General features: G+C 44.3%; 2 protein-coding genes across 7 annotated transcripts in view; one reads left to right on the top strand and one right to left on the bottom strand.

The window, feature by feature from the left end:
* Positions 1-2,342: 2,342 nt before the first annotated feature.
* SYT11 (synaptotagmin 11) lies at positions 2,343-22,039 on the bottom strand. Its single transcript, XM_045545322.1, has 4 exons — positions 21,709-22,039; positions 15,457-16,283; positions 6,246-6,369; positions 2,343-5,653 (listed from the first exon to the last, which is right to left on the bottom strand). The coding sequence occupies exons 1-4, from the start codon at positions 21,740-21,742 to the stop codon at positions 5,343-5,345; spliced, it is 1,296 nt and encodes a 431-aa protein (XP_045401278.1). The 5' UTR covers positions 21,743-22,039; the 3' UTR covers positions 2,343-5,342.
* Positions 20,906-24,909, top strand: part of GON4L (gon-4 like) — a 75,400-nt gene continuing 71,396 nt past the window's right edge. For 2 of the 6 annotated variants that reach the window (XM_045545313.1, XM_045545312.1), the window contains exon 1: positions 21,948-21,972. In XM_045545313.1, coding sequence (XP_045401269.1) covers positions 21,966-21,972 — 7 coding nt within the window. In that variant the 5' untranslated portion in view covers positions 21,948-21,965. Of the gene's footprint in view, positions 20,936-21,938; positions 21,973-23,530; positions 23,618-24,665; positions 24,722-24,909 lie in introns of those variants that run through there. The other 4 variants (XM_045545315.1, XM_045545319.1, XM_045545314.1 and 1 more) reach the window with 4 other exon arrangements.

Below are 24,909 nucleotides of genomic sequence, written 5' to 3'. Positions count from 1 at the left end.
CACTCTAGCCCGGGCAACAGAGTGAGACTCTGTCTCAAAAAAAAAAAATCTAAAAATAAAACAGAACAATTATAACAATATACTGTAATAGAAGTTATATGAATGTGGTTTCTGTCTCTGAAAATACAGCATCTTACTGTATCCTACCGTGGGTAACTGAAACCACGGAAGGTGCATCCGTGGATAAAGGGGTTACTGTAGGGCTCTTTGTTGGTTGCCCCCCAGCATCCATTCCTCCTTCCAGAGGAACTGACATTTTATTCAAGAATCCACCTTTTTCCCTCACCCAGTTCCAAGGCAGTCCTAAATGGTCTAAAGATAATCCCATTCTCCTTGTCAATGTTTGGTTCAGAAATGACCCATGTGACATATTTTGGATCAGCAAGATTAGAGGAGAGAATTGCTAGAGGCTTCTGGGAACTTATTGTGGGCATAAGACTACCTTATTTTTCTGGGTGCAGTCCTGAAGCAATCTCCTCTTTCCATCTGGAAGTGAATGAGGAAGCCAGGAGCCCTGAGAGCGGCTCATCAAATGAAAGCCTCAGGATGAAGCTAACATTGAACGCCAGAGTGGGCCCACAGAAAGAACTTGAGCCCTTGATAGTATCAGTGACCTTTTGCAGAAGTCAACTCTGAAAAGCCTGCCTTGCCTTTGGATTTCCAGTTAGGTGAACCGATACATTTTCTTAATGTTTAACCCAACTTCAATTGGGTTGCCTATTAATTGCATCCTGAGTGCCAAGATACTCTTACTATTATTGTTATATGGTCATGCATTTATTTTTAAGACTGTCACCTATGAAACAGTAATATACAAAATTATATACATGCTATGATTGCAATCATAAGGTAGTTAAAACAAATTGGAAGATGGTGCCAAAATTAGCAACACTTGCCTCCAGATGGATTTTCCCGTTTTTATGACTTGTACTTTATTTTACATATTTTCTACATTGACCCTGAGTGATGTATCAGGGAAAAAAATGCACAGAAAACAAGATTAGAATATAAAATGATTGTTAAGATTTTGGAATCTCGATTATTTTTTCTCTTTTCTGTTTTCCAATTTTTTTATAATGTGCTTATATTAGTTTTGTAATTAAAAAATGTTTTTTAGTTCTTTCACTGAAACTTTAAAAGAGCAGGGACTGGTTCTCCTTCTTCCGTTCTCTCTTCCTCTCACAGGGAGGAATTACATATGACAGAAAATATGAAAAATGAATCATTCCAGACTTTAAGGCATGCAGAGAAATCCACAAAGAATAGATGCAAGGGTCAGATTACCTTAGTATATTACCTCAGAGTGTTGCATTGACCTGTGTTCCTTTTCTCTCTCTCTCTTTCTTTTTATTTGAGACAGGGTGGCTTTGTTGCCTGGGCTAGAGTGCAGTGGCATCATCATAGCTCACTAAAACCTCAAACTCCTGGGCTCAAGCAATCCTCCTACCTCAGCCTTCTCAGTAGCTGGGACTACAGATGCACACCACCATACCCTGCTAATTTCTTTATTTTTTGTAGAGACAGAGTCTCAGGCTGGTCTTGAACTCCTGGCCTCAAGTGATCCTCCTGCCTCGGCCTCCCAAACTGCTAGAATTACAGTACAGGCATGAGCAACTGCACCCAGCTTGTGTTCCTTTTCCTTTAGAACATTTCCCAGTTTGTAATCATACATTTATTAGTGTATTTGATTAATACTGACCTCTGCTAAGCTCCATAAGAACAGGATTCTTGCTTATCAATGTATTGTATCTTCAGTGCCTGGCATATAGTAAACACTCAATAAATAAGTATTTGTTGACTAGTAAATGAATGAATGAAAGAAAAGAATTGGCTAGTCTCAGGATTGCTTTTTGGTATAAACATTTCCAATTGAAGCGCAGGCTAACTTTCAACACTAAAAACCATCATCCCTCCTTAGATGGTTATGGTCTTAGAAGTTATGTGTCAAGAGGAAAACAGAATCTAGGCATGGTGGCGCATGCCTGCAGTCCCAGCTACTCGGGAGGCTGAGGCTGGAAGATCACTTGCGCCCAGGAGTCCAGGTCCAGCCTGGGCTACAGAGTGAGATCCCATCTTTAAAAAAAAAAAAAAAAAGGGAATACAGAAAGACTAGAACAAAGACTAGAACAAGCAGCGAACCAAGTCACCTATCAAATGAGAGTCTCCAGGATGGGAGCCTGAAATCTACATCGTTTTTCCACAAGTGCCCTGGATGATTCGGCATCAGGTGATTCGGGGACTACACTTTGGAAAACATGTCCTACAACACCCTTTTGTAGTCTGAGCATTAACTTCATTCATAGTCGCCCAGCTTCCAAGAGAATCATGCTGACATCACTGGACCTATGTAATGTGAATCAGTCTTTATTTTGCACTGTGTGGTGCATTAACAAATTCAACATACAAGATAGCATTACATATTGTAGGTTAGCATTACAGCATTATGCAATTTCACACAATTCATGTTAGCTTTTTCGGTTTTTTCTTTTTTAATTTGACACGTTTGTTTTTGAGTTTCATTTTTACAAGAGAAGACACAAGGTAAAGAAAGACAATCACTTCGGAGAGGGATCTTGGTGAGGGCAATGTCACTGTCAGGGCCATAGTAAAAGCCTTCCAAGAAAAGGGACTTGGCTTATTCCCTCTCCTGACCAAGCCACCCTTGTCCCACAAACCAGTTCTATCTGTTTTCATATCTAGAGCACTGTCCGTAAACATGTACATCTTGGCTGTGCTCCACTGAGATGAACTGAAAGAGGAATAACTCATAAAGGGGCTTTTGTTATTAAGAAAAACTCTTGTCTTCCCAAAGGAATCAAGATATCCACAGAGAAGAACTGACTCTTGGAAAATCAGAAGTGACCATTCCCTAACCTATTCCTGACCACGAGTGCCTTGTGCAAAAGCTAGGATGTGACTCTCTTGTCTTTCAGCTGACTCTTAGGAGGAGGCATTTCTCCTCCACTCTTATCAGTTAGCTCTGGAAAGAACAAATGTGAAAGCCAAAGTCAGCTAAGAAACTTTGGGACAGCAAAGTCAAGGGCACGATGGATCAGGCCTGAGGTAGGAGGGAGGAACCCTGGCCTGTCCAGCTCTTTGCCTTTTCCTGGCAAAGACACTGAGGCAGCTCCTACAGAACTACTGGTTCCTCCCCTGTCACCTCACCACCCACTGCTCAGTAGACCCAAAGGATGCAAGGAATAAAGGTACAAGGAGATGGGGAAGAGGGGAGTGGGGTGAGGCTGTTTTCCCAGACTTTTGTCAGGAGGAGCTACAGAGGCACACACAGCAGGGCAAAGACCAGACTATCTCCACCTGTTGCTTTGCATTGTTTCTGGGAAGGAAGCAAAAGCATGTTGCTCAGCGATTTCTGATCTTTAGACATTAAGGCGATGAGGAGGAACCATTTAGATTTTTTCCTAACGGGGCTTCAGAATGCTCCTGTCAGATTTACATTAAACTAGCTCCAAATGCATTTTTAGAAAACAAAAATTATTTATTTCTACGTATGATACAGTATTTACATTTCATGGGATATAGAACAGAGACTAGTGGTGTGACCCCAACTGATGGTGAGATAGTGAGTCGGATTATGGGGGAGTGGGATTGACAGGGACGAGAATAGAGGGTGGGCTCTGTGCCTGCCCAGAACTGCTCTGCACTGTCAAGAACATGGGTTAAAACAAACCAAAAGGATGGGGGAGGGAAGACTGGTTTTAAATCCTCAAGAGCTAAGGGAACACCAAACGCAAGATCACCACCCTCTCCACAGAGACTCAGTTTTTCAACTCTGTTCTCAGAAGCAAGTTAGAAAGTGATGTCCTTGTAAGGAAGTGGACACTTCAATTTCAGGTAATCTTTTGGGCCCTAAATCAAACTGGTTGCTTATTTGATGGAGTCCCTCTTAAGGCTAGCAAAAATATCTACTGCCTATCTAAGCTTACCTATTGTCCATGAAGTCTCTGCCATCTGAAAAATCTCAACATTGGAGACACAACTAAACTATGAGTAAGGAGAGTTGAATTCTAATCCCGAGCTAGATACTGAATCTCTCTCAACCTCTATTGCCCAGTGGCAGAAGGAGGATTGCACTCTGAGGTTCCCCCGTCCCTCCTCTGCGTCATGAGGCTCACAGATTCCAAGAACTATGCTCTTTGCTTTGAGGGAAAAGATGTTCTGAAAGAATCCAACTTACCTTTATTACTCAGTTAGTCACACTGTTATTTTTTTTAAGAGCCATTAGAAAAATTCAAGGAGAAAGAATAATTTCTGAGGCCTTTTTCATTCTAACATTATTACATCTAAGCCACTTGAGAAGATTCTAAACCTTCTCCATAGTCAGCATTTGCTGGAAAAACAAAGGCCAATGTAATCCTTCAAACCTCTGATGACCTCCAACCCCTCAACCAATAAATGGTTGTCACTGCCAAAGATAACTGCAGAGAGGGATGGCAGTCATCTCTTGTCTCCTCTCCTTGTCCTTCTACATGAAAACAGCACTTGTGATCAGCTGGATGTGTTCATTGGTACTATCTATCCTACAGCTGAATCTGAAGTCTCCAAAGCTCCTTTTAGAGAAGTCATCTAGTTTCATAAATCCAAGTTCTACCTGCTAAGTCTGATGTGTTCTATGTGCTTCACTGGGGCTGCCAGTTAATCATAAACTGCCCTTTACCCCTTCATAGCAGGAGGGATGACAACAAAAATATCCCATTTCTCAATTACTCTTTTTCCCTGCAAACCCAGCTTATCCATCCCACCTGTTTCTTGGCTTACTACAGACCTCTAGACTTTGAGCTCAGCCAAAGAACAAAGGTGTAAGAGGTGAGAAGAAGAAAAGATGGGAATGATGAAAACATGAGGTTTTACAAGAGCAAAATTTTCTTCTGCAGAAGTGGGGAGTATAAGTAACTCTCCAGAGAAGCCCAATAAAAACAGGCCAATTTCAGGTAATCAGCAAATACAATTCGGCACAAAACACAATTTTCATGGATTAAAATCTGCAACTTGATATTGGTAGTTAGGCTAATTTCTTCAGTTTGTATTAGACATGCAAGTATAAGGTTACATTGTTATATATAGACTTGTAGGGGTCTTTCCCTCTCTTTTTTTCCCCCCATTAAAAAAAAGAATTTCTAGTGCCTTGCAAATGAGAAAAAAAAAATCATCGCTAAGAACTGATCTGCAGCTGTGGTCATGTGGGATGTTCTTTGTGGGATTTGTTTTGTAAGAAATTTTCTTCTACAACTAAAATGAGGTTTTGAGTCCGCTTCTCTGTCATCTCTCTCCCCGCCACATACCTCCCCAGCCTGGCCCCGGGGTTGGAGGTGAGAAGAACAGGATTAGTACTCGCTCAGACTGTGCCACTTGGCCACAGGTTTGCGGGGGCTCTCGCAGACCTCTCTCCAGTGTTCGGCACCACTGGCTGTGACACTGTGTGCCCCCAGGATCAGCCTTCCCACCACCTCATTCTTGGTGGTGCGATCGAAGTCGATGACAAGGAACTCGATGCTGATATCAGGCAGGAGGTCAGTGGGGATGTCATAGATGAAAGACTCATTGAAGACTGGGTTCAAAGTGCACTTCTTCACATGGGTTTTCTTCTTGGCTATGCGCTTTCTGCCGTAGTAGACGTTCACCTTGACGTAAGGATCTGGGGCCCCCAAAGAGATAAAAAAAAAAAAAAGAGAGAGACAGGCCTATGACACAGTCCTCTCCTATATAATGGTAATTACATGTTGGGAAGGGGGTCTCTGTTGTTCCTATCTTTGGTAGCCACCCCCATGTGGTCTTTAGTGATTGCACAGGAAACGTACACTGATTATAGGTGAGTCTGCCTGCCCAGAGAAGGGGCCAAGGAGACCAAGCAGGAATAGACTAGAACAACTTCCTCAAGTCATGTCTGAAGAAACCTCATGATACCAAGAAGCATTTTCAAGGGCACAGGGACTAACAAATGCCTGCAGTCTTTCTGAGAAGGCTCACCTGGAGCAAGCACTCAGGACCTGGCATGCATATTATTCAAGATACCTCACTAAATGTCAAGACCCCGTTTGTACAACCAAAACACCTCCCCAGCTTGGGAAATCTACTAGACCTAGATATTCACCAGCAGAGAATGTAGACAGAGTGAGGAACAGGTGAAAGTGAAAGTGGCAAGAGATCCTGAAATGTGAGTATGTCTGGGCCACAGACAAGGAGTCGGGGGGTGGTTCAGTCAGAAATAGGTTGAAGTAAATAGCTGCTACCTGAGAGACCGGTGATATCCATCTTCGGCAAGTGTCTGGCTTTGAGGACAACCACTGTCATTCTCTGTGCCACAGGCTGATACGACAGAGACACCTGGAGCTCCCCTCTGCTGATGCACTTCTGTGAGGAAGAAACAACAGGTGTAAATCCTGGCAGAGGGAGCCAGGCACAGCACAGAAAGTGTGCAAAGAGTGGGAAGAGAGTCTGAGGAGGAGAAGGATAGGGATGAGGAGTCCGTAGGAAAGGTGTTCTCCCCCCGTAAGATGTTCCCATTCTATTTAACAGGGAGAGGGAAAAGAAGCATTATAATCATAATTCTGGTATTAAATAAAATCATTTGCATGGAGAGGCAGCATAGCCTTATATTTATGAACATGGATTCTAGAGCCAGACTGGCCTGAATTCAAATCCTGACAGCTATTTCTTTTTTTTTTTCTTTCTTTTCTTTCTTTTTTGTTTTTTGAGACAGGGTCTTGCTCTGTTGCCCCAGCTGGAGTGCAGTGGTATCATCATAGCTCACGAAAATCTCAAACTCCTGAGTTCACAAGCCATCCTCCTGCCTCAGTCTCCCGGGTGTAAGCGGGGCACCACCAAACCCAGCTAATTTTTCTATTTTTTGTAGAGACGGGGTCTCACTCTTGCTCACGCTGGTCTCAAACTCCTGACCTCAAGCGATGCTCCTGCCTCCATCTCCCAGAGTGCTAGGATTACAGGTGTGAGCCACCACGCCTGGGCCCCTGACTGCTATTTTTTATCTATGACCTTGGACAAGTAACTCAACATCTCTGTACTTCACTTTCCTTGTCTATAAAATAGGAATAAAAGATAGTACCTACCTCATAAGATTATGAAGAGGACAAAACAAGTTAAAATGTGTAAATCGCAATGGCACCCATCACACGGTGTGCACTATTGAAGTGCATTCTCTCCTGTTCTCGCATTTGGTTCTTGTGATAAAAAAGTGTTGAAGACTGTACAGTGGGAGGTAGAAAACTTGGGCTTGAGTCTTAACTTTGCCACTTACTGACTACATGGTCTCAGGCAAGTCCCTGAACTTTCTGGAGCCTGTTCTTCCATTTCCCAAGGTGAATATCCACACCTACTCTGCCTGCCTCCATATCTGCACTTCAGTGTGTCTTCTCTAGCCAAGCTGGAGATCCCAATGCCCTGATCTTTGTTTCCCCATTTTCTTCTTCTTTTTTTTTTTTTTTTTGAGACAAAGTCTCACTCTGTTGCCCAGGTAGAGTGCAGTGGCGTCATCACAGCTCACTGCAGCCTCAACTCCTGGGCTCAAGCAATCCTCTTGCCTCAGCCTCCCGAGTAGCTGGGACTACAAGTGCATGCCACCAAGCTGGCTAATTTTTTCTATTTTAGGTAAAGACGGGGGTCTCACTCTTGCTCAGGTTGGTCTTGAACTGCTGACCTGAAGCGATCCTCCTGCCTCAGCCTCCCAGACTGCTAGGATTACAGGTATGAGCCACTGTGCCCAGCCTGTTTCCCCATTATAAAATTTTATGCTAGGCTCTATTCTGAGCTTGAAAAAAACTCTAGTCCTTTAAGAATACTTTAATCAACATTTGGATACTCACTACATGCCAGGTGCTGAGATCCAGAGCTGATGGGACTCAGTTCTTGCTCCCAAGGAGCTTATCGTGCAGTGGAAGAGACAGAGATGTAAAGGAACATGTACAGTACTTGCCAGGGAAGGAAGAAGCCTGTCTAAGGGCTCTGGGCACACAGTGGAGGCGGGGCCAGCTTCACTGGGAGATTCAGGGAAGGCTTTGCCAGCTGACGCCTGGGCTGAGTTGATGTAAGAAACCAGGACGCAATGGGCAGAGAGAAGATCGTGTCAGGCAGAGTGACAGGAGTGGCTGGTACAAAGGCGTTGGGTTCTGAAAGGGTACAGTGTTCAGAGAGTGTTGAGAGGTGCGTGTGCCCAAAGTTGGGGTGCCTGACAGGAGGGGTGGTCAGGAACCTGGCGAGGTGGGTGAGGCTAGGTAAAGGGCTGTGGGGGCGCTAACAAAACCACAGAGCCAGCCGCACACAGGCAGGAGGAGGTCTGTAAGCATAGGAGTGGCAAAGTTATTATCATTTTATTAAAATGATTATTACTTTAGGGGAAGGTGGAGAATGAACTGAAGTAGAGAAAGACCAAAGCCAGAAGGCTTAGTTACGAGGCTGCCACAGCAGGCTAAGGAAGCAATGATGGCCACTGGAACTAGGGCTGTGGCAGAGGATATGTCTCAGGAAGAACTGTCTGGATTTTCTAGGTTTGGGTGGCTAATTGGATGTGACTTGTAGGGGAGGGGGAGAAAGGGAAGACTATTTTTTGTGTTTCTAGCTTAGAAAGTGGGGATGAGGCTGGGACAAGGAAAGCAAAATGAGGCAAGGTTTGAGGAATTTAGAACATAAGTTAAATTTGGGACAAAATCATTCCTCCACTATCAAAGGTTATTCCTTGTATTCTTCAAAGCCCCAAAGAAATGTCACCTACTCCAGGACTTAGATTGAGCAAAAATAGACTATATTTATGACCAGCCTTATATATACCGTATACCCATGAAAATGACTTATTATGTGCTTATTAAGTGCCAGGCACTCTGCTGGGAGCTAGGGCTGCAAGGATGGACAATGAGGAATCCTACCCTTAAGAAGTTCCCAGGCCAGTTCACGCTCTGCTCAAGTATGTCTGGTGCAGGAAAGAACGACAGCAAGTAAGCTAATTATCTCATCAATGAAAAACAAGAAAACAAGCCTAATAGTTTGGGCTTTCATTGTAAGCCTTAAGTTACCTCAAGGAATGAAACTGATAATATCTCACATGATTTTAAAAATTTCTTGTCAAGATTTCATCCCAGGAGCATATGGAAATGCCTCTTAGAGGGCACAGAACATGACTAACTAAAGTTTAAACGTGGTCCTTAGCTTTTGAAATTGAAGTACAAAAGGCAATAGACTTTTAAAAAGATTTTCATGGTTTTTCTGTGCTAGGTTGAAGCCCCACATTTTGTCTTTACCCATAACATACATGCTGTCAGCTCTTAATTGTATCCATGGGAAGTACCCACAGGCAGTTTAACATTACAGACTATTGCCCTTGCCAACCAGTACACTTCTAGGCTGCTTCCTTTTGCCAAGAGTTCAAATGTGATCAGAGAATATAAGCTCATTTTTACTGTTAGCCACAACCAAATGGAAAGTAATCCTTCATGAAAAAGAAAATCAAATGCCTTCCAAAATATTCAGAACTGAACACTCAAATGGAGTAGCCACTAGCTACGTGTGTCTATTTAAAGTTTAAATTCACTAAAATTAAATAAATTGAAATTATAGTTCCTCAGTCACAGTGGCCATATTTAAAATGGTTAATAGCAACATGTGACTAGTAGCTACCATATTGGACAGTGCAAACATAGAATATTTCTATTATCATTGGACAGCACGGATTTTAAAAGAACTTGTGAATCAATTTGGCCGCTGCTCCCTTTCATTTGCATGAATAATGAAATGTTAAATAGATTTGATATCTATTTTTGGGGCCATCATTGAATACTATCTAAATATTAAATATGCAATCTTTAAATATAATTCTAACTTTATATACAGGAGAGGGATAGGTGAGGAGAAGAGGGAAACTTGATTTAAAAGCAAAGTTTTATTTGTAAGAATAACATGTTTTTTTAGAGATAGGGTCCCTCTCTGTAACCCAGGCTAGAGTGCAATGGCATGATCATAGCTCCCATCAGCCTCAAAAACTCAAGGCCCAAGATATCCTCACGCCTCAGCCTCCCAAATAGCTGAGACTACAGGCATGAGTCACTGAGCCCAGCTCCTATCTGTAAAAATAAACATTGATTACAAGACTGTAGCTTAGGTTTCCTGATAACTTGTTTAAAATTCTGTTTCCTAGCTGGGCACAGTGGCTCACACTGTAATCTTAGCACTTTGAGAGGCAGAGGTAGGAGAGCTGCTTGAGGCCAGGAGTTGGAGATCAGCCTGGGCAATATAGTGAGACCTCATCTCTACACAAAATTAAAAAAAAAAGCTGAGCATGATGGCATGCACCTGTAGTCCCAGCTACTAGGGAGGCTGAGACAGGAGGATCGTTTGAGCCCACGAGTTTGAGGTTGCTGTGAGCTATGGTGACACCACTGCCCTCTAGCCTGGGTGACAAAGCAAGACCCTGTCTCCAAAAATTAAATAAATAAATAAATAAATAAACTTTGTTTCTTAAATCATCCATTATAGCAAAGTTTTCCTAATCAAAATTCACAAGCCCCTCCTCTAGTTCTTTGGGAAAGCAGACAACTTCTTGTTACCCTTTTAATTATTTTCTCCCCTAAAATCACTCCTCAAGCAACTGTTCTCCATCTTATCCCCTCCTTCACCTTTGGCCATCTTACATGGGCAGAGTGCCCAGCCCCATTCAGCTGACCTTTGTGATGCCCAAGTCTATAGCCACAGCACCACCTGAATGCTACTCCATTCTACATTGAAGGCAGTTTAATGTCGTTTCTTCATTCCCCCTCCCTTTCCTTTTCTACCTAATTCTCATTCCAAGTAGCACTGTCAATGGCTCTTTTTTTTGAAAGAGCCATTGAGGGCCGGGAGCAGGCTCTGTTTCCCAGCCCCTCGGCCTAGTGTGGCAAAGAACCTGTTGGGGGGCAGGCACGCAGAAGGACAAGGGGGAGAAAGGGTTTTATCCATGCCTGACAGAGCTGGAGGGCTTTGCTCTCAGAGAGCAGGCCCCTTTCTCCTTCAGTTCAACAGAGGAACAGGCGCAGTGGCCCTAAAGAACACATTCAGATGACAGAAATACTTAGGCGAGGGATAAGTCTATTTTCCTATAATTAGTAGAGCCTCTTTCAGAGTGATTTTCCAGCCACAGAGTCCTTGCACAAGGTGGATCAACACACCTCAATAAACCTTTCATGGGGCCACCCCCACCCTAAATCACAACCATGGGAAAACAAAAGAAACAAAACCTTAATGTTCAACCACATCCTCCTTTTTGCTCCCCCCAATACACATACGTAACAACTTTCTTAATTGTTCCTGGAAAATTGACAATCCTTCTTTTTCTCTTTTCAGCCCCAATGGCTAGACTGGGTGACCTCTCAGGTCCTTTGTAAATCTGAGATTTTAAGAATCCTCCCATTCCATGACTACTGCCCCAGGTCATCACCATGACCTGAAGAAGTTAGGAGGAGTCTAACAACTCTCCAGTATCCACTTTGTCTATCAATTCTTTCCCACTCTCTTCTCTTTATCCCCCACCCCTCTCTGCAACGCCTCCCTTCTCGTCATAGGGAATTTATTACAGGAATGTTAATTTACTTTCATTTCCATCTGAGTAAAATATTAGAAAAAAAAGCTGCCACTAAAAAAAGAAACTGGGCTGGGCGTGGTGGCTCACGCCTGTAATCCTAGCACTCTGGGAGGCCGAGGTGGGCGGATTATTTGAGCTCAGGAGTTCAAGACCAGCCTGAAGAAGAGCGAGACCCCATCTCTACTAAAAAATAGAAAGAAATTATCTGGACAACTAAAAATATATAGAAAAAAATTAGCCAGGCATGGTGGCACATGTCTGTAGTCCCAGCTACTTGGGAGGCTGAGGCAGAGGATTGCTTAAGCCCAGGAGTTTGAGGTTGCTGTGAGCTAAGCTGACGCCATGGCACGCTAGCCCAGGCAACAGAGCAAGACTCTGTCTCCAAAAAAAAAAAAAGAAAGAAAGAAAGAAATTGTTCTAAAGTCCAACTCAGAGATTTTGCATGCTACAGTTTATAGTGTGACCTTCCTTCACTAACAATCAAGGATTAATTTTTAATGCTTCTTAAATCTTTCTATATATTCATAAGAGCAGAGAGTGCAGTCCCAACGTGACCCCATTAGCCTTCACGATCCAGCCTGGAGAGATATTAAGGCCCAGAGAGAACAACTGCTTGCCCAGGGGCAGGCAGTCAAATGGACAGAGGTGGAAGTGATGATCAGTCCTGGCCTTCTTCAACTGGACCACATACTAATAAGGAGAAGGACACAGATGAATTTTCTGCTAAAGGCCAGGAATTGCAGCTGATGGAGGGGTTGTCTATAGAAATGCAATTCTTTAGACCAGTTTATTCAAGTAGAAAAAAAAAAAAATTTTTTTTTTTGAGACAGAGTCTCACTCTGTTGCCCGGGCTAGAGTGAGTGCCGTGGCATCAGCCTAGATCACAGCAACCTCAAACTCCTGGGCTTAAGCGATCCTACTGCCTCAGCCTCCCGAGTAGCTGGGACTACAGGCATGCACCACCATGCCCAGCTAATTTTTTCTATATATATTTTTAGTTGTCCAGATAATTTTTATTTCTAATTTTAGTAGAGACGAGGTCTCACTCAGGCTGGTCTTGAACTTCTGACCTCGAGCGATCCACCCGCCTCGGCCTCCCAGAGGGCTAAGATTACAGGCGTTGAGCCACTGCGCCCAGCCCGAAAAGAAAAAATTTTTAAATAAAGAAATGAAATTCTTACCAGTCTCTACCCAGGAATCTTTGGAAGAAGATAATTTGATCCCATACTATACGGGGTGCCTTACACAGATCAGGAAAAAGCTCTTTACAGGCACTGTGGAACAGTCCAGAGCAGCTCTAGCTCGAGTTCACCAAAGGGAGACCCAGAAAGGGCAGATTCTTTGTACCATAGGGAGGATTTGGGATAAACATTCAGCTGCTGCATTGCTAGGAATCATGGGATAAGTGACTAGGGAGATGACAGCCCTGGCTCACATGGAACTGCCCCCAGGCACTGGTTGGGCAAAACAGGCTTAGGCAGCCTAGCAGGCTGGAAGGCTCTGGGTGTCCTGTCTAGGGCTTCTCCTAGGGGATGTGTTGCTCAGGATCCTAGCCTTGGCTTATTCCTCCTGAAGGGAGTTAATAAAGTGGAAAGAAACTTGGCTCTTACCAAAAGCCCCTGGCAGTTTAGCAAATGCCATTGTCTGTACTCTGTCCAGTGCCCTGGATTTGAGGCTGTTTTGTTCCTAGCCCATCAGTCCCTTTCCTTGCCAGTCTCTTCCCAGCTGCAGCTTGGCACAGAGCCATCCTCTGCCACCAGCCTTGGGCTGAGTGCATGAGCTGTCTGGAGGAGTCCAGCTGGGTGGGGGCTTTACCAAGGTTGGGTATATGGGTAAGGACCTGCTGCAAAGGGAGTCAGGAAATAGGGCAGGGGGGTGGCAGAGCCCTGAGGAAAAGAGACAGGGGAGGGGAACGGGAGAGAAAGGGATGAAACAGGTCACTGTTTAGGTTTCTGTTCATGCCTTCTGACTCCAATCTCAGAGGATACAAAAATCCCTGCAGTATTGAACTCTAGGATGTCTCATCATATCCTGGCATTGAACCAGTGTCTTGTTTATTCTCTGACCAAATGCCTCTAATATTTTTCAAAATTCTTGAACCTTCCTGGCCCCTGTGAGGTGGATCTGAGTGTGCCAGGTGGCAGTAGCAGTTCCTTTAGGCGATGGCAGGAATGGGCTGGCTGCAGTGGGACAGGTGCCCACTACACAGCAGAGAAGGCAACAACACACAGCTGCCCCCCTCCCCAGGCTTGACGCAGTACCCTTCTTCAGTGGCCAAATCATGCTCCTGGAGGCTCACTGCACACTCTGCCCCTTCTGGATGGGGAGCCTTCCTGTCCAACCCTGAGCCTCCTGTCTCCCCACTGAGACCAGCGTGGGCTTGCAGGTGGGAAAGCCATCAAGGGATAAGTATGGCACCAATAGGCAGAACTCTTTCTGGGAGATGAGCAGTTGTTTTTAGTGACCTTGCTATTCTTTCTGAACCTCCTTCTCCACTGATTCAGGCCTCCCTTGTCTTCCTCCACTTTGTCAAAACACAATATAAATACCTACAAACCACATATATCTCCCAGGGATGAAACTTTATTAATAATAGAAATCATAATAATAATAGTAATGGTTGCAATTTGTCAAAGGCTCACTCTGTGCCAGGGACTATGTTAAATCATCATCCTACTTTAGTCCTATAAGAAACTGAGACTTAGAGAAATTAAGCAGCTTGCCCAAGGTCATTTAGCTGGTGGAATTTGGATTTAAACTCAGGTCTGACTTCAGAGTCCTTGCTTATAGTGTACCCTGAAAAAGGAATGAAACTCTAAGTTTAAAATTTCAACAGCATCTTTCATAGCACCCACCACATTCACCATATGGTGATTGCCAAAAATATTTGTCTTTCTCCTCCAATAAAGTGAAAGCTCCTTAAGGGCAATAATATGCCAGGTATATTATCTCATTTGATCCTCATAACCCTGTAAGGAAGGCAATATTATCAGCTCCATTTTACAGATGAGGAAGTAGAGCCTTAGACGGGTTAAGTAACTCACCCATGTCACACAGCCGGAAAGTGGTGAGCTGGAGAGTAAAGTCGGGCAGTCTAATTCTAGAGGCCTCGTGCTTACACACAGCGCTGCACTGCCTCCCCAAATGTGGAAGAAATTAATGAACTGGTGGGGTTGGGTGGGAGCATACTTCTTGTACTCCTGAAATTACAACTCAAGAGCCAACGTTGGCCCCATGGGGAGAGAGGGAGAGAAGGCAGGATGGGGGCTCTCATCTCTCTCCTGATGCAAAGAGGGATGAGAGGAGGAATGGAAAGAGGAGAAGTATCTTGCTTCCCCCGCTCCAGGCAAAGGTTGGGGCCTGGAACATGAAGCAATTCATTAAATTGCATTTATGAAATGGTTATAAAAAGACATGTACATGATACTATTTATACCACTAGGTTTGGGTTGGGAAAGGGAAGCTAAGGGAAAAATTACTGAATTATTGTCATAGCTTCTCAGCTTTGAGAAATAAGTTCACTGGAGGAAGATCACACATCATTTTCGAGAGGAAATCAGCCCGCATATCCCTGCTATTATGGAGGGCTCAAGACTGGCAGGCCAGCCAGGCCCAAGTAAGCTGGACAGCATCGGGAGGCCAACCACTACGGGAAATTTTAGAAGCTACCTGACCTCTGCTCAGGAAGTTGCTTCTTGAAGGAGACCTAATCTGCCAGGCCCTCTGTCTTACTTTGACCACCGCTTATCCTTAACAGCCAAGAGCTTCCCCTCTTCAGCCCCTTTTTGCCACTCACCCACCTCCCTCCCCCTTCCATTTCTCCTCCGAGATCTTGTCTCCCCTACCCTCCATCCCTCCCCAACACTCTTCCTACTCACCTGGATATTCCTCTTGATGATGTCCCTGGTCAGTTGTACCTTGCCCGTGCTGGGGTCCACCCCAGCCAATGGCACCATGACCTCCCCGATGACATCATCCCGGGAGAAGCGGTCAAAGCTGAGGACGAGGAAGTGCAGCACCAGGTCCTGCAGCTGGCTGTATGGGATGCCGTAGAAGGTGAAGGTCTCATCAAACACAGGGTCCAGGGTCTTCCTCAGCACTCTGGTCTTCACCCGATGCCGCTTGTCAGGAAGGATGGTCATTTTGATGTAGGGGTCAGATCCTTGGGTCTGGTCATCCATTACTGGCAGCCCATGGGCCTCTTGGATTGTCACCACTAGGGCTTTTTTTGGGAAGTTATAGTCCACTGAGAAGGTGAGGGATCCTAGCATGACGTCCTCCTCTGGAGAAGATGGAGAGGTGGTTTTGCTCTCCCCAGGGGTCAGGCTCGTAATGGGGCTCCTTAGTTCTTCCCCATAGTCCATTTTGATGGGCAACTGGTCTATACAAGATCCAGAGCTAGGCCCCCCAGGACCCTTGTCTCGACTCAGCAGGCCAGCCTCTGCTGCATCCACCAACAGGTTCCCACGTCCACATTCCCTCCCAGGGCCATCTTTGTCTCTCCGTACTTTGATGATTTTCTTCTTGTTGCTGAGGGTCTCTGGGTATATGCTGATGCCTTTGAGCATGTGAATAAACTTGTACGGTGGGGTCTTGTGCTTCTTCTCAGCCTGCTGGTGGCAGCATGACCAGACAAAGACGGTCACCGAGACACACACCACCAGCACAGAGGCCCCGATGAGGCCAGCCACCACTGGTGACACATCTGAAGGTGGAGACCAGAGATATGTCAAGGCAGGTGGACTTCAACCACTGTCCAGAGCTCCCTTGCTCAGTGCCTCTGCTGCAGCCAAGCTAATCTGCAATCTAGCCTCCAAAACAAAATGTACTCATCTGGGCTTTAGAGCTTCCCCCTTCCCTTAGAGACACCCTTACCCATACTCTCCAACCAATCCATGGCTTTTTCTTCGCACCAAACCTGGATAAAACATATATCTTCTCCAGAAAGGCTTCTCTGAAGCACCCCACCTGACTCTCTGTTCCTTTCTTGACCTTCTCTCAGAACTTAGAGACTTGGTTTGCTCTTATTGATTTGTGCTTCACATGAAGCTGCTCTGTAATTGATCTAAGGTCACTTCTTAAAATGGGAACCTGTTCACCTCAACTGTTACACAAGGACATGAGCTGTGTCTTTGGATATTACTTAGCATCCAGTACAGGGCCTGCACTGACTGACGACGCACTGACTGTCAGGTCGGGGGAAGGATGTGGAGTTGAGTTTAGATGGTCTTGGTAGGGTGCTCAGGGTGGTAAACATGGATAGGTTGTAAAAAACTCTGGGTCTATGTACTTTTAAGATATGTTGTAAAGTTTCAGCTCCTAGGCATTTAAAATATAAATATTTCTTCAGGATGGAACTAGGTTGGGCACAGTGGCTCATGCCTGTAATCCCAGCAGTTTGAGAGGCTGAGGCAGGAGGGTTGCTTGAGGCCAGCAGTTCGAGACCAGCCTGAGCAACATAGCAAGACCCCATCTTTACAAAAAATAGAAAAATCAGCCAGGCATGGTGGCACATGCCTATAGTCCCAGCTACTTGGTAGGCTGAGACAGGAGGATTGCTTGAGCCCAGCCCAGGAGTCTTAGGCTGCAGTGAGCTATGATCCCACCACTGCACTCCAGCCTGAGTGACAGAGTGAGACCTTGTCTCAAGCAAAAAAAAAAAAAAAAAAAATATATATATATATATATACACATATATATATATTTTCTAAACAGGAAGAAATAGGGATTATGAAAAATGTCAGATCCTTGCTCAAATGTCACCTTCTTAGGCCTTCTGTGACTACCCTATTTAAAAGTACAACCTTCTCCACCCTCCACACCCACTCTTCCCAGCCCTGCTTAATTTTTTTCACATGCCTTGTCATTATTGCCCCCTCTCTCTCATACATAAAAAAATATATATGTATACACACATATAAGAATAAATAAATAAATACACACATACACTCCCCACACAAAATTTTACTATTTAATGTTTATCTTCACTAGCCTCATAAGGACAGAAATTTTTGTGTTTTGTTCATTGCTGTATCCTCATCACTTAAAACACATAGCAGTCACTCAATATATATTTGTTGGATGAACAAATAACTAAAGAAAAATATATTTTTTTCTTTTCCCTTGTACTAGTCTCGTCTTTTTTCACAAAAATTGGGTCCCTGCCTTACATAATTAGGTTTAGGCTCTTTTTCCCCTTAAGTTCATTGAAGCCAAATTGGTTTTGGGCCTTAAAGGTCTAGATAAGGCCTGTAGTTTTCCACCTTACTTTTTAGGGGAAGACTTGGAAGGCAGGTATAACTAAGGAAGTAAATGTGATTCCAGCATATTTCATATTCTTCTTGGAACACCCTTGCACCGGGCTTCCATGTAACTCACCGCCTCCCTTACTGTAGGCCTAACACCTCACCTCATCAGAGAAGCCTTTCCTGTCTGCCCTAAGTCAGATAGTATCCCTGTTTTTCTTCATAGGACCTATTACCTTGATATATATTTATTTGTCTGTCTTCCCTCATTAGATAAGTTTAATAGGAACAGTAACTTTGTTTTGTTCACTGCTATATTCCCAGGTCTTAGAACAATGTGGCACATAGTAAGTGCTCAGTGGGCAAATGAGTTAGTGAATTCAAAACAGCCTCCACCGATTTAAAAAGAGGATGAAGTCAACATGATCACATATATGAGGGATAAATGTAAATTTTTATTTGGACTTAAAATCAATCTATAGGCAATAATCTCACTTGACAACTTTAGGTAAAACATCTGAGTACTTTAGGTGGCCACAAGCTTGGACTACAGTTAGGTTAATACCAATTTATACTATGAGCAGAATGTCCAGATCACACAAGAGGTAGGTATAATTTCACCTGCACTGGTCACAACACACATGGAGTATTCTGTACAGCACTAACAATAATAAAAATGGCTATTTTTGTGTACATTTATTATGTCCTTGCCAGGCATTGTGCTAAAGCTTACTGTCTCTGAATCAAAGAACTCATTGAATAAGTAGGTACCATTAATATCCTCACTTTGTTATTTATTTATTTTTTTTAAGAGATGGGCTCTCACTCTGTTGCCCAGGCTGGAGTGCAGTGGCATCATCATAGCTCACTGTAGTCTTGAACTCCTGGCCTCAAGCAATCCTCCTGCCTCAGCCTTCCAAGTTGCTGGGATTATAGGCATGAGCTACCTGGCCCAGCTAATATCTCCACTTTATAATTGAGGAACCTAGGAACTCAGAAATCTGCTCAAGGCTACATACTAGCAAATGGAAGTTTTGAGATTTAAACTCTAGTCTGCCTGACACCAGAGTCCATACTCTATATTATAAATAATCAAGATAGAAAAAAAAAAGTTAAAAACGTGGAAATCATATCAATTGAAGAAAAACTGAAGGAACTGGAGCTGTGGGTGTCTAGGAATAATAGTCATCTTCAATTATAATTGTTTTAGGTATTTTGATGGAAGAGGGTCTGATCTGATTTTAATTTGGAGTGTAGGACCAGCACCAATGTGTACAGGCTACAGGGAGACAGATTTTGACTCAATGAAAACAGTCAAATTATTATTAGAATTGCCTCACAATAGCCAAGATTGTTTCATGAGGCAGTAATTCTCAGTATATGCATCAACTTTTATGGTTAGAAAATGGAGGTAGAGTGGAAAAGAGAGAAGATGAAGAATTCTTATCTTTCAGGTGAGAAGGAAAAGAAGAGAAACAGATGGACCCATTTGTGCATTATCAAGGTGCTCGACCCCACCTTGTTTCCCACTTTTGCTCTATTCTCTTCTTCATTTCAGTATTTGTTAACTCCTTCCTCTCTCTCCAACACTCAAGACAGTGAACTAGAAAAATCATAGATGTTTAAACTCAGAGCTCCCTGTCTTGCTTTAGTTAAAAGCTTGGTGGGAAAAGGAAGTTGAAACTAATGGCTGAACTGACTGTTTTAAAGTATCAGTAAATTGCAGTGACCTGTGTTTCTTGTTCCTTTTGTCCTCCACGGTCATAAATAATTGAGTGTTGGCTTGCTTGGTGTATCTCCCAAGTGCTACAGTATTTGAAATGAAGTACTCTATGAGACGTGAAAAAGTCAGAAGTCACAGTTCTCTATGCAGGAGACCCTCTATAAGGGTCTGGAGACCTGCAAAATACATCTCGGCTATGCCTGCCTGACTCCTTCAGCCTCTGATCAGAACTGCTTATTTTCACATATTTTCCTAAACATTGGTCTTTCACTGTCAAGTAGGACTGTGTAATACAGTAGAACAAGAATGAACTTTGGCATCAGCCAGACATTGGTTTAAATCCTAGCACTACCCTCACTAGTTTGTTTCACTTGAGCCAAGTTATTCTAACTCCCTGAGCCTCAGTTTCCTCATCTGGCAAATATATGTAATACCTACACTGGGGGGTATTTGTTAGGATTAAATAAAATTCAGTACGTAAAAGGCTGATGTAATTTCTTTTCCCTTTTCTAGTAACAGTCCCTCTAAAGGAAATCACTATATTATGTTCCTCACTATCTACTTTTTCAACGACTCTGGAACAGCAATTAGAGAAAAGAATCTGTTCGAAAGGCTCAAGGAGAAAAAAAGCAAGAAGAAATCATGGGTTATTCATGTGATCACAAAAGGGACTTTTATTTCGGAAACTTGGAACTCCAGAATTGAAATGCAGAAGGTGAAGTAGAAGAAAGAAATACAAACCAAGATTTAGCCTTGGGGAATATGTGGGAATAAGTAGTTAATGTGTGTGAAGGTATGTTATCTGAATACTTTCCCTGATTTGATGTCTTCCTTATATTAAGGGAGGGATAGAGCACATTGGGTTCTGCTCATTTCACTATACCTCTTACTTGGGAATGAGAAAAGCCATTTCCTAGCTGGATTGTGTCCCTACCCTAAATACCTCAAACCTTCTGGATTTTCTGAGGGATAGAATCCCTTAAGGAATAAAAAGTTCTTAGGCTGGCAGCAACTCTCACTGGCTTCCCCCATCTAAACTGTAGTAGAATGGAGGAAGAAGCAGGGCAATTATATTTTATTTATTTATTTATTTGACCAGGAAAGCATAGCACAGGAAGTTTGTTCCCCTAGTACATTTTGGAGGAGTCCCTAAAGAGGAAAAACTTGCTTCTCAAGCTTGTCTTTCCCACCTTTCTCCCTATTTTCCACTCCACTTTCTGCCCCAGGGAGCGTAAAACTAATCTTGGAGCCCATAGGGCTGGGTCGGGGACCAGCCGCTCCAAGATGACGTAATGCTTTCTCTGGTACACAAAGCGGCCTCCCCCGGGCTGGGCCTCTCTCGCCCCTCCCCCTCCGGCCTGGATCGCGCCCCCGCCAGCACCAGCGCGGGTGAGTCCCCCTTTTTGAAAAGCTAGCCCAGGGAAACAGGGAACAAAGGCCCCGGAAGGAGAGCCTAGGCTCTGCCGGGAGGCCCAGAATAGACATCACGTCATCCCCCAGCCCAGCAGCGCCAAGCGCCATTTGGTAACATCGGACAGACCCCACCATTACGATGCAGAATGGAGCTCGCAGGGCTCACGTTTCCTCCTAGCCCCAGCATCCAGCTGACCAGCTTAAGGAGTGGCTTCCTTTTTGCTCCCCACCCCCGCACCCCTCTTTCCCCAGAGGCCGCCGCCTCCCCTGGCTGCCAGCCACACAACCCACAGTCTCCAAGCTGCCATCTTGATGCCCCATCCCCCTTGTCACCTCCCTCCCCCGCAGCCCTTAGGAGTGGGAGGGGAGGAAGGGGCACCGCCCTGCGTGCCCCAAGGGGGAGGGCTCGGCCTACCCCACCTCTCCTCCCCCAGAAGGAGGGGTTCACGTCCTCCGCACGCTCGCTCGCTGTTTCTCACCTCCAGCAGTGCTGACAGTGCACCATACAAGGTTTAAGCATCCTGTACTTCCCCACCCTCGGTGTGGCTCTGGCCTTGCCAGTCCCTGCAGCCCATAGTTCAAGTTCAGGCGCTGTGCACTGCCGGCTACCCACGACCACAGGCCCAATTCTAGCAGGGCTGGCACTTTCAAGGCTCTAGTCTGGGCTTCATTCTCTGCCCAGCCGTTGGGCCCCCTTGGCTTGCAACGGTTTCGACCACCTCAAGCTTAGTTTGCCCGACTCTACTTACCAAAGCTAGGTCGTATATTGGTGATCTCAGCCATGTCGTAATCAGAGGCTGTTGATATAAATGTTTTTGCAATGGTCAGACAACTCTGGGAACCCCGCGTCAGTACCGAGGCAGCTGCTGTAGGTCAGGGGAGAGGGTAGGTATCAGGCGGAAGCCTCCTGCGACGGTCCGGTCCCTGGTTGCCAGCTGCGTTCGCCTCTTAAGATGCTCCAAGGATGCTCTGAGCTAAGGATGCAGGTGCAGTCAGACTGGTCCTGATGCGAGGTAGGCTCCGCCTTCTTCCGAATGGCCCTCGGGAGGAGACTCCGCCTCTGTCCGAAAGGTTCCGGAACGCAGGCCCCGCCCCTTTCTGGAAGATCTCCGGGAGAGGACCCCTCCCACCACCGAGTTTTCGCAAGAATGAGGCTCCGCTTATTAACTGGCTGTATGGGTCTATAAGGCGAAAGTCCTGAGGCAGGAGTAAGAAATGTAGGGAAATTATCCTATGAAATCCTGTAGATACTGTGATTCCGGTTTCCGGAGCTTAATATAGCAGCAGAATATTCTGGGCTCCAGAATTTTGGAAAAACAAAATGCTATACTGCCTGGATTTCACGATGGATTGGCATTATTGTTATGCATTTCTGAGACCACTAATGATTATCATGGAAACTTTCTTAAACCTCAGAAACTCTGATTAAAGACTAAACCTGGGCATGGTTGCACAACTTTGAAAATTCACTAAAAATCATTTAATTGTACAGATAAGACAGATGGATTTTATGGTGTGCAAATTAAAGCTTTTTTTTTTTTTTAAGACTAATGAGACGTGCTGAAGTTAATCGGTGTTCAATATTTCTTTTCCGTAAGCCTCAAGTGCGTAGGGTTTCGGGGTCAGGGGATTGAGGGGAGAGAGAAGGAGAGAGAGAGAGAAAGCAGCACACTAGCCTAAAAGAACTGTGTATTCTGTAGGTCAAAAGGAGGACACAAATGAAACTCCAAACTTCTGGAGACTTCCTTGGTATTTGGGAGACTTGGTGTGATTCATGTTGGAGTCAGACTCCTGGCGATTATAGCCATGATTGCATCAATTCCACCCTTTATTTTGGTTGTGGATACTTTCATCCTGTCGGATTCAGTTCAAGTGCATAAATATTTGTTGGTGGTTCACCTGTGATGGAGCTGAATGTATTTTTCCAGCTTTGACATTGTGTCCTTCTAGAAAAGTGGAAAGAACATGGTTTTAGGAGTAATTAATTCAAAAAACATGTATTGAATTACTGAGCATCGACTGATTCCCCTTTATAGCTGTGTATCTTGGTGAAATCGCCAACTCAGCTGAGCCAGAACTTTGTCCTGTGCAGACTGGAAGATGATATAATAATATCTATTGTCCCACAGAACTTATTGTGGAGGCCACATCACCTAAGATAAAGTGAGAGCATTTTGTAAAATTCAGAATGTTGTACATATTTGAGTAATTACTATAGCTTGAAGCCAAGGCTGCCTTAGCTTTATTCAGGAACCTAGAGAGTTCTCTTTCTGAAATTTTATGAATTCTTCATTTCCTTGGTCCTGTGTTCCTGGTGTCTCGTGGCGAGAAAGATTAGTTGTCAATCTAAACCACTGAATCTCAACCCCTGTTTTGAGTAGGATAGTTCCATGGGCAGAGAAAGTGAAGTAGGACCTTTAAATTTTTTTGCCAATAACTGACGAAACTAGCGCTGCGACTTCATTCGGCCCTAAAATAGGATGGCGCCTAGGGTTTGACGCATGCTCCTTGTCTCTCTGAAGCGCTGCGTACCGCAACTCGGGAGCGCGCACGTCAGTCGCTGCCGTTGGCTGACTTCCGGCGGTTCCTAAGCCGGGTTTCCGCGGGATCAGGCCGTTTTGTGAGGGTACTGGGTCGGGTGCGGTGGGACTGGAAGAGGCAAGTGGGAGCTGGGACACCTGGGTCAAGGATGTCCAGGATGAGGGGGGTAAGGTCTGAGGGTGGGCGCTGGGTGCATGTCGGAAGTTAGGAGTGCGAAGGTGTTCTAGGTAGGCGTGGGGACTTGAACCAGCGCTCGGCGCCGAAATGGAAAGCTTAGTTAGGACCTCTGTGGGAAATGTTTTCCCAGGAGAGGGACGAGTCGGGGCTGCCTCGAGATTGACATTCACCCCGTCGGTCCGACTCCGGTTTCCAGAGGAGCGGACTTTCGCATTACTGCTGTGTTTGAGGTGTCTGGAGCCGATCCCTGCACGCTGCTAACTTTGAATAGCAGCTACCTTTCTTTCTTTCCTTGTTTCTTCTTCTTTTTTTCTTTTCTAAAGGTCTGTGAAAGTCATTCACAGTAATTCATCTGTGAAATAAAGGAGTCGCCTAAAAGGCTGCTCTCATTCCACTCCTTATCCACTCACCATCTTCTCTCACAGGAATCAACGGAATCTTGACTTGTTTATTGAGTTTTAATTCCCGGGATAAGGACATCAGTTGATTGGACGCAAGGGGAATCTCTCCTAATGTCCTGGAGAAACTAAATTAAGGAGGTTAAAAATCACGTTATATGGTTATATAGATCAGACTCGTAAGAGAAACAATTCGTATTTTTCAGTTCTCTAGTCTAAGCTTTCATCTAGTACTCTGGTAGGTGGGGATGCAGACTGTGAACATTGCCAGTGATGTAACACAAGGCAGTTTATTTTGTTCTTGGATCTGTTTATGAGAGTAAGGTTTTCCTGGGTGGTAAGATGCAATCAGTTTCCATGTAATAATGCTTAACATTTGGTACAAATGCCGAGAATAAGTTGTTTAAGCCCTCTTTCATTGATTCACTATTCAGGGAACATTCAGTGAGTATCTACAAAACCCAGATCCTGCTGAATGTTAGAGATACTAGTTGAAAGAGTCTTTTTCTTCAAAAAGCTCATAGTTTTGAAGGAGGGAGGTGGGAAGGAGGTAGGCATAGAGATGTTTACAAAAATGATAAGTACTGTAAAAGAGGTTTGCAAACAGGTGCTAAAAGAACAGAAAAGAAGATACCATCCAGTCTAGGTTAGTATTGCCTTTAAAATGTGATAACTAGAATTGAAGTCAAGAGTCAGGGAGTAACATAATGCATAGAACAGTAGACATCTCCTCTCCCTTGTTTCAACACAAAATTTGTTACTAGCATTTTAAAACAGCTACATTTTGCTTTTGAGTTGTTTCTATTAATGGAAGTAGCTGCTTATGAAAACAGT

The sequence above is a fragment of the Lemur catta genome, chromosome 3 (assembly GCF_020740605.2).
Source record: "Lemur catta isolate mLemCat1 chromosome 3, mLemCat1.pri, whole genome shotgun sequence".
NCBI lineage: Eukaryota > Metazoa > Chordata > Mammalia > Primates > Lemuridae > Lemur > Lemur catta.
This window is presented reverse-complemented; position numbering and strand designations above follow the sequence as displayed.

What these genes read in the sequence shown, in the direction of transcription:
- SYT11 (XM_045545322.1), bottom strand. Translation starts at nt 21,742, where the DNA reads ATGGCTGAGATCACCAATATACGACCTAGCTTTG. An exon ending in TCATCAAGAGGAATATCCAG is followed by an intron (nt 6,370 to 15,456) that starts GTGAGTAGGAAG and finishes TCTTCCTCACAG; the next exon opens with AAGTGCATCAGCAGAGGGGA. An exon ending in TATCACCGGTCTCTCAGGTA is followed by an intron (nt 5,654 to 6,245) that starts GCAGCTATTTAC and finishes TGGGGGCCCCAG; the next exon opens with ATCCTTACGTCAAGGTGAAC.